A 13,713-nucleotide genomic window follows, 5' to 3' on the forward strand; every position below is an offset into this window, starting at 1 on the left:
TCTACCAGCTGGTGGCTCTCTAAAAACAAATCCATTTTCTCATAATCCCAGCAGCCAGCTGAGTCCCTAGACCAGGGTGGATGCTAACTAAATATTTATTAAAGTCTTCAGGAAAGGCAGTGGTGCGTAGGGGAAGAGAACCAAAGTGGGAGTTGGATTAACCTTGCTGGGTGATTTCCTAGGCCCCATAACCTTGGGCAAATCACTGAGATTTATTTTCGGATGCTATGAAATGGAGATAACCTCATCTTGTCACAAAATCCTTATAAGGACAAAGTGAGATGCACTACATACAAAACTTTTTAAATCACAGGATACTTGACAAAAATCAGCTACTCTTACTCATGGAAAATGACTAAATAGATGCTAAATCAAAAAGGAGAGAAAAGGATGGGCTGGATGAAAAAGTAGAAATGAAAAAAATTAAAGGGAAACAAAGATAAACTCAGTCATCACAATACTTGAAACGAGATTCGGTGCCTCTTCCTCCTTCCATGCATACAACAAACTGAGATATCAGACATGTTTTCTCACAATTTATCAAACATTTACTGAATACAACTAACCCCAAGCCTCGAGCTACCAAAAGGTCACCAGGCATAAGCAGTGCCCTCAGAGGGGTCTAAAGTTAGTGGAGGAGGCAGGCACGTGAAAAGATGGATACAATGGGGTGGAATCAGAGGCCCCCAAATAAATGGAACTGAGTACTTCTTGATGGGTTTCGTACAACCAGGGAAGAGATGACAACCAGAGAAGGCTTTCTAGAGGAAAGTATTCGCTACGATACATCTTGGAAAATGTAGTGGGCAGAGGAGAAAAGGGCATTCTATGGCAGAGGAGACCAGGCTGTAGAAATAAAGGCACCCAATCAAAGAAGACCTTGTATGCAAGGCTACGGAACCTTATTCCATAAGTGATGGGGATTCACTAATGGGTGTTAAGTGGGAAAGACGGCTGGATCAGATTTATGTTAAGAAGCTTCACTCTGTAGATATTACAACTGCTGCCATCAACTCTCCCAGAATCCTGTCAACTGCTCAGCCTTGGAATACTCCACCCAGCCTCTGTGAAAGGAGTCAAATGAGAGAAACCCCAAGGGGTTTGCTCTAGTCAGGCTTTGCAAAGAGTGGGGACTTCCTAGACTCTCTAGGTCTCAAAAGAAAAAACTCAGAAAGCTTGTTAATATCTTGCTTGACGTTTCACTTGCTTTGTGATTTCCCTGATCTATCCTCCAAACAAGTGAAACTCTGATCAGAAGTCTAATCTAAGCACTATAAGCTTCCAGTAAAATGTAAGCTTTATTGCCTTCTCTTCATTATCAGGCAGTCCCCAAGTAGTAATAGAGAAATTGCTTTCCCTTCTCTTCCTATCAGTAGAAAATACTTCATGTATTGGCGACAGACACACGTGGGTACCCAAGGGGTTGGTCTGATAACCCATCACTTGGCACCAACTATTAATGTTGCTGCTAATTCATTTTGGGTCAGGGTTGACATCCATATGCAAATGCCTGAATTTTTTTCAGAATACAGATTCCATCCAGTTATAAAAGGCAGATAAATGCTATCCCTTTTTGCAAATGAATTTCAACAATTTTACATGACATTAATCTCTTTAAGACAAGGATACATGAAAAACAAACCAAGGTCATAAGATAGAACTTTGTGGGTGCAGAACTCCTAAGAAGACAAATCATCTCCTGCTCACTAAGGGATGGAAAATGGGTCACTCTCCATTCATTACCACACTCCTAACCCAACCAGCACCCCCATGCTTTCCAAAGAGAGGATCCCTCAGCATTTGGAAAAGTTCAGGGCTGGGAACTGAGAGAAAGCAGGGTCTAATTGCTTTCTTCTCCCCTTTTCCTCCATACAACAAAGCTGCAGGTAGTCTGACTTGTGAAACACAGCATCGAGCCCGCCTTCCGCCACTCCTGCCCCAGGCAAGATTTGGGAAGGATTTTTAAACCAGCAACATCAACACCAAATGCAAATAAACTCACTGCATTTGATTTCTTTTCAAGTCACCTTACAAATCCGGTCTTTAAAGCACAGTGAGAACACTCAAAGACATAAAATGCTGCTTAGAACTCTCCTGTAGAAGCAGTATCTCCTGCTGCAAAGAGACGAAAAGGTAAATATCTCAGAGCGCTCTGGGTTCCTTACTCAACAGTCATCATATGAGCTTCAACTGAAAAAATAAAAAATTCACCAAGTGTTTAAAAATCTCCTTTAATTATATTTCCATGAATTCCAAGAAGAACATCATTGCAGGTATGTTACAAAAAAGCAAAGAGGGACATCTGAACATGCAATAAAAAATGGATTCACAGTGAAAATAACGTATGCTGGTACTAAAATATAGTTACGTGGCTCCCTGAAGGGAAAAGGTTTCTTCTAATTATCTATTCACTTGGGTTTTATTATGAGAAAATATTTTTTCTTTCTTGTAAGCTTTGGGAAGTTTTCAATCTGTGCTACTGTTATTGTTAGCATCTGCCGGAAGCCCCTCATTCTAAAAGCCATTATTTGCAGTCTGTCATTTAATCAGAAAATTCAAAAGTACAACAAACGGCTTGGCAACTGTGTTCTTGTTACATACAAAGCCATTAGCAAAAATATGTAACAAAATTTAGGTAAAACAATGTTGTCCTTATATACAAAAGTTTGTGCTATTCCTCATATACCCTCACTGCCTACTCTAAAATGAGAGGGTGTTGGGGGTGTACCTACCCATCTCCCTTGGATTCTCCTTCTAAGTGGGGTAGAGAAATCTTGAAAGGGAAGGTAACTATTTTAATCTTCTTTTAAGGTAACTTTTAAGCTTTTATTACTGAGTTATAAAAATGCATCTGGGCTTCTCAGTAAAGAAGGGAATCAGGAACGAAGACAATGGCTTTAAAATAAAGAATTCATCCCTTTGTCCTTTGTAAAAATCTCTTAACTCAATAGTCAGAGAGTGAAAATGACTACGTGTGACTGTGATCTCAGGACACAGAGTAAAGAGCATCTGAGTGAAACATACAGACGTTAGAACTCAAGCAGCTGCGAAGTTTCACATCTAGGGCATGCACGTAAGTCATACCAAGAGAGTTTACACCTCAGAGGGGAAAGATCATAGGTGCACGGGAAACATCACCCGAATCTATACACGAACGCACAAACAAGAACACATGGAGTCAAAGGGAGACGGAAATACAAGTTTAAAAATACATTTGAAACCCGATTCAAAGCCAGGGACCATATTTACCGAAAACTGAAAAAAGACATTCTACAATGGAATACCTTGTAAACATTGAAAACGCAGCTCTATGTAATTCACAGTCTCAAGAGAAAATAAATTTCCGGTTTATCATCGCTGCTCGGCTCCGTCTGCAAAACGGAGTGATCGGAACAGAACTGGTCGGCGTGGCGGGCGCGCAGGGCTGCGCACGCGCCCTCGGGGATGCCGCGGCCCTCCACGCCGCCGCCCTTGGCGCTCCGCAGGTAGCCCGCGATGTACGAGCCGGTGGAGTGCCGGTTCCCCGCGGGCGCCGGCGCCGAGGGTTTGCTTCGGAGGACCACTGCCCCCACAGTGCCGGGGGTCACGCTTTTCTGCTTGTTGGCTTCCTGCTTTTCCTTGGCACGACTGGCAATGTTGCGCACTCGGCTCTGACTCCTCGATGACAACTTCCTGACCAGCGCCCTGGGGAAGTGACTGGCATCCTGCTTGGGAAACAGCCCTTGGCAGCCTTCTTCGTGGTCAAAGGACACGAGCTTCCGCAGCTGCTCGGTCAGGGCATCCATAGGCTCTAACGACTTTGTTCTCACAGTCACACCCTTCTTGTCTCTGATGCCAGTGGTTACGAAACTCTTACTAATACACTGGTACTTGCTCTCAAAATTGCAGGCGATGTCCTCCGATGTTAAGTCCCCCAGACTTTTGGATTTGCAAGGACTGGGCAGCTTCAGAGCAGGCAGAGGAGGGTGTGGGGGCTGCTCAGGGGCAGGGGCATGCAGGTCTTGAACACTAGACAGAGGCCCAGAGGTCTGGTTCATTTTTGCATCTGAATTTGAGAAATGGTTATGCATAAAACCAGCACCCTGATAGGCTAGTTGGTAAGTATTTTGACTTTTGACATCTTGAATATTGTTGAATATTCCAGAAACAGAAGGGTGGAGAGTCTCTTTACAGTAGCCATTTCTCAAGCCTCTTTGGAAATGTTCCACTGCATCCTGACTGGACTTCAGTTTTAAAGGAGAAGCAAGGTGACTTGTGCCCTCTCTCCTATAGTCATAGGTTGTTACAGACAGATTTTCTGAGTCTCCATCCAGTTCCACGAGGCTGCTCTCCCCAGAATTTAAACAGAGAGTAGGATCTGCTATTACATCTTCCAGTGTGAAGTCAGTGGAAGTGGCAGGGCTGCGGTTCTTCAGTATTTCCCAGTCTTTTCCATTGGTGGGACTTTTCGGTAACCAGGAGTGAGAAGTATTAGAGGACCGAGGCAGGTAATTCTCCACGGCCCCCGTCTTGGCCTTCCCAGGAAGGTCATCACCTGGTTTGGTTTTAGAGACAGGAGTGTAGATATTTTCACCAACAACTGTGTGTGTTGTGCATTCAGAGGTCTTGGGCCCCGAGAATGCAATCCGCTCAGGAGATGAGCACAAAAAGGATGACTCGGGTTTTCCACTGGAAAAGCCATGCTTGAGGGGCATTTTGAGGTCCATGGTGGGCAAAGGAGGATGGCCCGACACCACACTGGTGCTCTGAAGATGAGAAACAACTGTGAGGTTAGCCTGGTCGCTAGTCTCATCAAGCTGGCCAATCAGTGCTGAGATGGAACTGCCAGGCTCATTCTCATTTGTTAAAGTGACGTTGTCAATCAGATGGGAAATTTCACTCTCCTGCAGAATCGTGGTGGAATGCAAATCAGGTATGTCAGAACAAAGTGTAGAGACATCTGACAAAGAAAAAGATGTGGCAGCTCTGCCCTTGTCCCAGTTACCTCCCAGCTTCTTAATCTCCAGGTTGCTTTGAGAAAGGATGCTTCCTGACAGTGTGCTTTGCCCTACCACAAAGTCCCTAGAATTCCCATTTTCCTTGGTTTTCACAACACCCAGATCCTGTGTTAGGCCCATTACAGGATCACGAGCCAAATGTTGCCTTGGGGAGAGAGATTTGTTGGGGCACTGGTGTTTCTCACAATCACTTGACACGTGTGACTTGGTTCTCCCGCTCTTAGGACCTGGTACCAACTGTTCTGTGATTGATAAGTTGGCAGCAGAAATGGCAGATTCCCCTTGGTCGATGTCTTTAAGGAGGAGAGTGCTGGAAGAAGAGGATGACTTTTTGTTGAAATTTGGGAAATGTTGGTTGTTGATACTTGCCTTCCCATCTCTTCTGCCATCCTTATCTTCTGCTGAAAAAAACAAACAACATTTTAAGTGACATGCACCATTTTACACAGGACCTGCCAACACTCACGTTTGTCTTCAGACAGACAAATGAAGAATGTAAATTTGTTACATCGTGACAAAATATAATTATGGATTGTGTAGATTTGCAACAAAGTGTCTGTGTGATGGATAAATGGTAAAATATATAGTAATTTCACTGAACCTTCCCTTTGAATAGCTATTACATCAGCTAAGGATGTAATATCCATTGTCAAAAAAATGTCAATGAGTTACCATACTTTTACAGTGAAGATTACCTTATGTTGTTTCCTATTCAGATTTGTACTACACAGAAGCATGGCAATAAAAACAGAACAAGACAGCTCTGTTAAACAAAGGATTGTGGTACCTGTAAGCAAGATACTGTAAGCTTTCAAAGTTATACATGTATTAGTTAAAAAAAAAAACACAGATCATATCACTTTAAAAAACATGTTGGCAAAAGACTTAATTTAACCAGTTAATTTCTAAAACAAATTGGAAGGTGCAATAAATCCATTAAAATGTGTTATCTGTTGACTTCAAAATGTAAAAATAAAAAACTGGTCACCAATTCTATGCCGTTGCTAATATCTAATTTTCCATTAATCACCTTTTTTGGTTTTAAAATAACATCTTCATTTGCATTCTCCCCTGAAAGACGCAGTAAGCTATCAGGCACAGTAAGGAAAACTATAAAAAAATACACAGTTCAAAGTAACTTGGGGCACCCCATCATGTTTAGTGTAGTGCGAAGACAATATTAGATGCTCAAGTATTCTTAATCAGATTATTTTAATATTTTTATGTTTCAGTTACGAAAATCAAGAAGAATATGTTTAGCTTATTAAATATTTTCCTAACGAAAAAAATTCATCATAAAAATTTGATAAACCCAAGAGTTTTAAGGGAAAATATAAATATTATACGATGCTCTCAGAGATAGCCGCTGTAAGCTTTTGTAGAGGGATGGGATTATGAAAAGAAATTTGTATTCTGAATTTCCTGCACTTAACATTTTTTCTACATGATAACTTGAATCATTGCATGGTTATGTACTGCTCCATATTTACCACAAGTTTTATATGTATATATTCATTTATGTATTATTAAATATATTATACTATGTAGATGAATAACTAACTTATGTAACTTTTTTAAAAGGAGGAAAGAAATACCAACTATTGCTCTCTAACTCATCTTAAAGATATTAACATTTTAATTGTGGCATTAACAGGATTAACTATATTAATTATTACCAATTTCTATTGCTTTATTTTCCCCCAAAATGGAGTTTCTTATAATTATATATTTATAAAATAGTTTATTTTTCCCCAAAATGGAGTTTTGAAAGAAATTCTAAAGCACATATTTCATTTCTTCTCTGATACTGCTCTTAGCAAAATTTCAAACTTCTAAACTCCCATTTTCTCCTTCAAACAAACCATTCAGAAATTGGTTTGTTTCCCTAGACTATCTTACAATAAAAATCAATACAAGCCAAGAGGACTTTGTGAGAAAATAGATCATTGAAATTAGATTGTATGATGAAAGAATTCTGCTAAAAGAAATACAAAGTATCATGTTCTACTGTCTGAGATGATTTTGATTTAATTAAAACTTATCTGTTGCAGAGACATCTAATGGACACAGTTCTGATACCCAAATTAACTAAAATATGGTGGGGGGAAGGAGTTAAGACACAAGGCAAGAGCTCTTTGGTACACTGGAAAGCAGGCATCACTCATGATCAAGCGCTTGATATGAGTGAAGCATTATGTTCAAATTAGGGGAAAAGATGGGTAACGCCTGGTCCCTGTGCTTGAGGAGTTACAACTGGACAGGAGCTGCAGGCAGGCTTCTTTCCCTGCCAACACTCAGGGCTCAGGGAAAGGCGGCCACAGGAAAACACTGAGTAAGTTACCTCCTGAGGAAGCCAAGCTCTCTCAAGTGAAGAAGATGGCTTACTTTTAACATCTGGCTTTTCCTCTTTCTCCATCAACATTTTCAATTGTGGAAACACGTTACGTGGTGGGAAAGAATATAACTAGATTCAACTTCAGAAAAGTCAATATAATTCTAAACAACCTCAGAACAATCAGTAAGAATGGTGCCCATGTAGACAACCATGATCTCCACTGGTATCTGCAGGTCTCTCCCTCCGTCTACTGTAGGCTCCACGCCATTATACCTGATCTCGCACTGCCAGTTTCCCTTATCCCTCACTGTCAGTTTCAGATGTCAGTGGTATTTTGAGGTTTTAGGAGACTAGGAAATAGTTCTTCTACCACTTTCCTTCCAAAGGCTAAAATCTGGCCTGAAAGTTAACATTACAAATTACTGATTTTTTCAGTATATTTTACTTTGACTACCAACTGTCGACCATGTCATGATGGTAATCAGGGACCAAAATGTGGCTTAGAGGGGTGTATTCTTAGAGAAACTTCAAGCATCTTACCCAGAGCTTTCTCGTTTCCTTCGGTGTCTTTTGCTGTTTCAGAGACAGGCAGCGACAAAGCCCCCAGAAGACTTCTGTCAACAGGCATGGACACAGGGCGCGCTTGCAGACTCCGTGTGGTCCTTCTCAGGACACCGTCCTGATCTCTTGCAGCCTCAGACACAGAATCCTTTATCTCTACCATCTCTTGGAAGCCCGTTTTGCTCTTTTTCCTTCCTTTGGCTGGAGCACTGGCTGTGCGTCGCAGAATCTTATCTCCAATTGATCGCTTCCGAACGTAATGGGAGCTGCTTTCTGAAGAACAGTGCCTGGGGTTCTTATTGAACAGCCCCTTTAGACCTTGGAGCTGTCTGTTCTGAAGATACAAAAGGACCAACCACAAGTTAAGCAAATGCCACTGTCTCAACTGCTTGCCTTTTAGAATGACAGCTCCGTGAGAAATGGATATGAAACAAAACCTCACAGCCACTGAAGGATATTCAAACCAAGCAAACAGGTGCTCGCAGCATGTTTGCACAACATCATGCACGATTCGTCAACCTGATTTTGTGAGGAAGGCAGCCTCCCATGTTCACAACCAGGATTTCCGGGAAGTTTCTTGCCCAAAGATGACAAGATGGTAGGAAAAGTGTCCACAGTTAGCAGACTGTTACGAACTTCAGCCGTCTTAAAGCAACAGAGGCATGTTTTGAAGTGGTAAGCAGGAAAATGGAGCAAGGTGAGAGCATGCCGCCATGACCAGTCAAAGAGAAAGACACCAGCAAGAACAAAGCACCATGCTGAGACTACCTTTGTAGCTCCTAGAAAGTGCAATATAGTGTAACTGGGGTTGAGTATTAAAGGGCTCCACTGCAAGGGGGGAAAAAAAGCACAACAAAACACAATTTGGGCTCATTCAAGAAGGTTGCACAAGTAAAAACAGAAGGAAAAAAACCCACATATGTTCTATAAACTCTTTCTCCCACTATTGGTGATTTTTGGTCATAGGTTCATTCATTGCTCGACTCACCACCACCACGCTGTGGTCTATGCATCTCAACCCAAACACGTCTTGAAAGTAATTAATAGTACAACTTCCACGCAGACATTTAATAGAACACACAAATCCTATAGAACATTGTATTTTTCATATGTTCTTTCTGGCTCAAGTTTTAAACAAACTCTGAATTTTATTATTTCCCACGAGCATGATAAATGCTAGAGAGGCTGCTTAGTTAGCTTGGAATTCCTAGAAATTCAAGAATCACTTTTCAATCATTTACATTTGTGTGTGTTCAGGCCAGAGGGGAGATCCCAACAAACAGCACAAACAACCCAGGGCCAAACACAGAAAGTCATGGTATAAAACTTCATCAGTCTTAGAAATTAGGATCCTCAGCACCTCACCCCTCCCAACTGAGGGATGTTACGGATAAACATGTACCTCCTACATCAGGCTGAATTGGCTCACTCCCTACCGGCTGGACTGTAGCCTTAATAATATTAATATTAGCCAACATTTTTCAGCATTTACTATGTGCCAGGCAGCCTTTTAAGGATAACATATTTGTTTACGAAGTAGGTATTATTTCAGCCCCACAGGTAGAGATAGGGAAGGTGAGGCCTAGAGAATGTATGTACCTCTGGAGGGGAAGCTCCAGGCTATGGAGACTTTCTGATAAAGAGCACTGGACATTCCTGAACCCGCCTCAAAGTTACAGTCCCTCCAAATCACATCTAGTCCTGAAAATTGATTCCAGGGGCCACGTCCCCTTGGACACGTCCCCCCTTGCCAGAGGACATCCTATTGATTTATAAACCACAAGTGAGTTCTGTGATGAAGAACTTAGCATCAGGAGAGAGCTACAATACACTTTTCCGGTCTCTTAAGTCCGGTAGGTGGCTTTAAATCCATTCATGAGTTTTAGATTTTCAGTTAAATACCTCGGCACTACATGAATGCATCCTGCCTAGAACCGGCTGGGATCACAGCCCGCGTTAGTACAGGCAGTTCAAATATTTGAGACTGCATTTCCCACTGCAGCCAGCTGGGTCTCTTTAAGGATGAAAATAAAATTCAAACGTGTAACTCTGTCTTTACCGTTTTAGTCAAACAAATGATCACCTGAGAGCATCATAGTTTTCTCAATTCTGTTAAGCCCAGAGAGGGCCTCTAGGTGGAAGGAATGAGTACACATCCCTAAAGAGAGAAAGGAGCATGCGTGGACAGGGACCTGGAGGCAGGAGAGCACATGGAGCAGAGTGGGCTGGGTTTCCCTAGAGTTTTCTGTTAAAGAACAGCTTGTCGAGATATACATTCCTTTTATGCAATTAGTTAAAGAAAACTTTGTGAAGGACCATATTATTGTCGCATGTGGCTTTAAGCCTTGTGATCTTTCTCACCTTTCCGTAGATTTCATTGATGGTTATGTGGACAAATATGGATGCTTCCGTCAGTCCTTCCAAATAGACATGCCGGTAGCCTGATAAAAGTAGAGAGAGTAGTTATCTTTTAGTTGAACTTGCATTTGACTTTCCCATTGGTGCAACAGAATTAAATATCTGACTTTTAGTTCTTTACATTTCACAAAGCATGTTAACACTCTCATTATCACAGGACATATGTTTTATACAGTCATATATGCCACATAGCCTGTATATCACATATCAGATTTTAACTCTTCCAAAGAAAAAGAAATGGTCAGTCTAGAAAGAAAAGCACCCCCACCCCATACTTACCAGGCACTAAGCTGCTGAAGGTCACAGTTCTTTGCCCAACAAAGTCTCTTCCAATAGGATCGTGATCCCACACAAGGAACCGAACCAAAGCTATTTCTGGCATGTGTACTGTAAATGTCAGCGTTTCTTCCCACATAGGGTTAAAGCCTCAGAGAAATAGGAAAAGAAAAATTAGAAAAGCAAAGGGCTTGGCTAAAAATGATTTAGCAGTAACATCTGCAAAACAGACAGTGAAAATTGCTCACAACGGTTATTAAACTCGTGAAGACGGCCAAGCCACCCTGGGATGCCTTACTGAAATACAGCCTTGGAATTCACCCCATTGCTTGAAAATAATTGGGAAGAAAATTGCCTGTAAATTGTTATATCAATTCTGATAATCTTTAATGCCAAATTGCATTGTAGAGAAAGCTCTTTTAGACAATATTCAGCATGTTTCAATAAGCTCAAAAAATTATCTACAGTAGTGATCTAAGAATAATGTTTTAGCAAAAACAATAAAGAATTTCTCTCCCCCACCCCCACCCCACCCAAACAGAGTGATGCTTCTCACCCACCCAAGATCCTGCTGCTGCAATGACCACCAGCAAGTGTTTTGTAAGGTTTCAGTGCTATTGTACATAGAACATCCTATCTAATGCTTATGGCAATCCTCTAAGGGTGGCAGGGCAGGAGTTTTTTTTTTTTCTAATTAATATATATATTATTGACTTTCAAAAATATATAACTTTTAAAAATTACACAGGTAACTCATGCTCAGTTTTTAAAAGTAGGAAATATAATTTTTGCTTTATAGTTGAGAAAATTGATGTTCAGAGAAAATACTGTGCCTAGTGTCATACAACTAGTGACCGAGCCAAATGAGACCAGGCACTATTGATTTCCAGTGGCTTCTCATGAAGCAAGACCTTAATACACAAAAGCTGATCTATCTTCATAGCTATTGAAAATAAAGAGGAAAGGTTTATAATCCAACTCAAATTCTAAAAGGCAAACATATATTTATTTCTTGATAAAACTCAGAATAAATAATTATATAAACTGATAAAAATTCAAGTATTCTGTAAGCTTGCTTTTCTTTTCTAAAAATGAAAATTAGTATCATTAAATCTATGCATTCCAGAGGTATCAGCCACTTAACCCTATTAAATGTCTCAGCTAATGAATTCCGGACTGAAAATCATTGAGATGTCCCTCCTGAATAAGAGAAGAGATACTTTCTGTTGGGTTAATGATGGCATCTCAATTACCTCTAAGACCAAAAATAAAAAAAATTATTGAGCATTGGCCGGAATATACAGTACGGGAAGTTTGCTCACTTTAAGTATGTTATTTCCTAAGTTATAGGTTTGTGCTCTTGAACCCCCAAATTCCTTTCCTTAAACTCCTCTTAAGTTCTCTCTACAAAAACTCTAATTTCCCAAACATTTTGAGGATTATGGTTTAGATTTTCTTTAGAGTATTAATGACTAGAGATTGAGAAAAACTGGCATGCAAAATAATGTTTGTAAATGTACGAATACATACAACTTTAGAAGATTATTAAGAGAAAAACATGAGGCTTGAGTAAAGAAAGCTTTCTTTACATTACGGCCAAAACACAAGGAGAACGCGCCCATCCACCACAAGTACGTCATCAAGAAGCAAACTTGCCAGAGCATGCCGCACTTGCCTTTAGAGCTCTGCATGCTCAGAGAGAATGAGAGCTCATCAGGATGTGGGCTTCACAAATGAGAACTCTGAGGCTACTTGTGTCTTGAAAACAACATAAAAATATAACGAGAGTCATTTCCTACATGAAGCCTTAACCCAGGTGTGTAAATATTACCCATTCATTTCACTGGAAAAAAATATTTGCTTCAAAAGCAAAAGTCTTGAGAGGCTAGATTACAACATCCATCAAAATGTATAATGCATCAATTCCACATTTACTTAGGGTGATGCGTTGAAAATCTTAACAAAACTCAAATGGCAGCTACAGATTTTAGAGATTTGTTTCTCTCCCATGTAGACACCTTTTTTCAGTGCAGATTTTATTTCTAGAGTATCCTTATTAAAAGGGAACACAGATTATAATCTTACCATTGTCATCTACCACACGAGTCTGATCTTTACAACAATCTACTGGCAATCCGATAATTTCAACTTCAACAAAAGGATCAATGATCTATATGAATAAAGAGAGAATATTACTACAACTGACACGTCTCTGCCCATGTTAATTTTAAAATATTTGCCAAAATGTCCACATATCAACTGCAACCCATTTAATTAGGTGCTTACTAAGAAAGAGAAATTGTACTAGGTACAACAGGTTCAGATAGATGAGACAGAAAGAAAAGAATACATTTTTATTTGCCAATGTCTACTAATGCTATATAAACGTCCCCTGACGAACTTACAACTCTAGTTCAGGGTATATATCCAACGGAAATGAGAGCTTCTGTCTGTGCACAAATGCTCAGAGGAGGTGAATTCATAATAGTCACACACTGAAACAACCTAAATGTCTATCAAGAGTAGGATGGATAAATTTTGGAATATTTATTTAATGAGTACTATACAACAATGAAAAAGTAACAAAGTTCTGCTGCACAGACATGATGTTGAACAAGCCAGACACAGAAAGAGTACATACTGTCAGAGTCCATTTAGAGGAAGTTTGAGCACAGATTGAATTAATCTATCATGACAGGGGCTGGTTTTCAAAGAGGGTGGGGGGTTAGGAGTAGGTATCTACTAGGAGGGCAGATGGAAGCCTTCTGGGGGTTCTGGATATGTTCTGTCTTGCTCTGGGTTACATAATAGTTAATCACATCATTCACATTTGATTTGTGCACTTTAATGTGGTTGAATCAACTGTGTACTATGATGTAAATTTCAAAGTATTTAAAAATTAAAAGATTAAAAAGCAATCTAAAGAAAAAATGTGTTTGGCTCCTCTCCCCCTGCCCCTGCCGACCCCCTGCCTACCCCGCATCCCCTCTAGTCTAAGGGGAGGGGTCCCGCTTTGTTGGTCATCTGTCAGCGCTCCTTCACCGCGCCAGTTCTGGATAATGTGCAATGAAGGAATAACCTCCTAAAGGACCCAGAAAAGAGAGTCATGAAGTCCGGGGAAACATT

At 40.5% G+C, this 13,713-nt stretch overlaps 1 protein-coding gene across 1 annotated transcript in view; it reads right to left on the reverse strand.

Annotated features, from left to right (window-relative positions):
• Nucleotides 1-2,215: 2,215 nt before the first annotated feature.
• The window catches only part of PLCH1 (phospholipase C eta 1), a 76,567-nt gene continuing 65,069 nt past the window's right edge, over nucleotides 2,216-13,713 (reverse strand). The window contains exons 15-19 of the mRNA XM_072959495.1: nucleotides 12,673-12,757; nucleotides 10,591-10,737; nucleotides 10,255-10,334; nucleotides 7,873-8,227; nucleotides 2,216-5,398 (exon numbers count right to left, since the gene is read on the reverse strand). Of these exons, the coding sequence (XP_072815596.1) occupies nucleotides 3,318-5,398; nucleotides 7,873-8,227; nucleotides 10,255-10,334; nucleotides 10,591-10,737; nucleotides 12,673-12,757 (2,748 nt within the window). The 3' untranslated portion in view covers nucleotides 2,216-3,317. The remainder of the gene's footprint in view (nucleotides 5,399-7,872; nucleotides 8,228-10,254; nucleotides 10,335-10,590; nucleotides 10,738-12,672; nucleotides 12,758-13,713) is intronic.

The sequence above is a fragment of the Vicugna pacos genome, chromosome 1, assembly GCF_048564905.1.
Source record: "Vicugna pacos chromosome 1, VicPac4, whole genome shotgun sequence".
Classification (NCBI taxonomy): Eukaryota; Metazoa; Chordata; class Mammalia; order Artiodactyla; family Camelidae; genus Vicugna; species Vicugna pacos.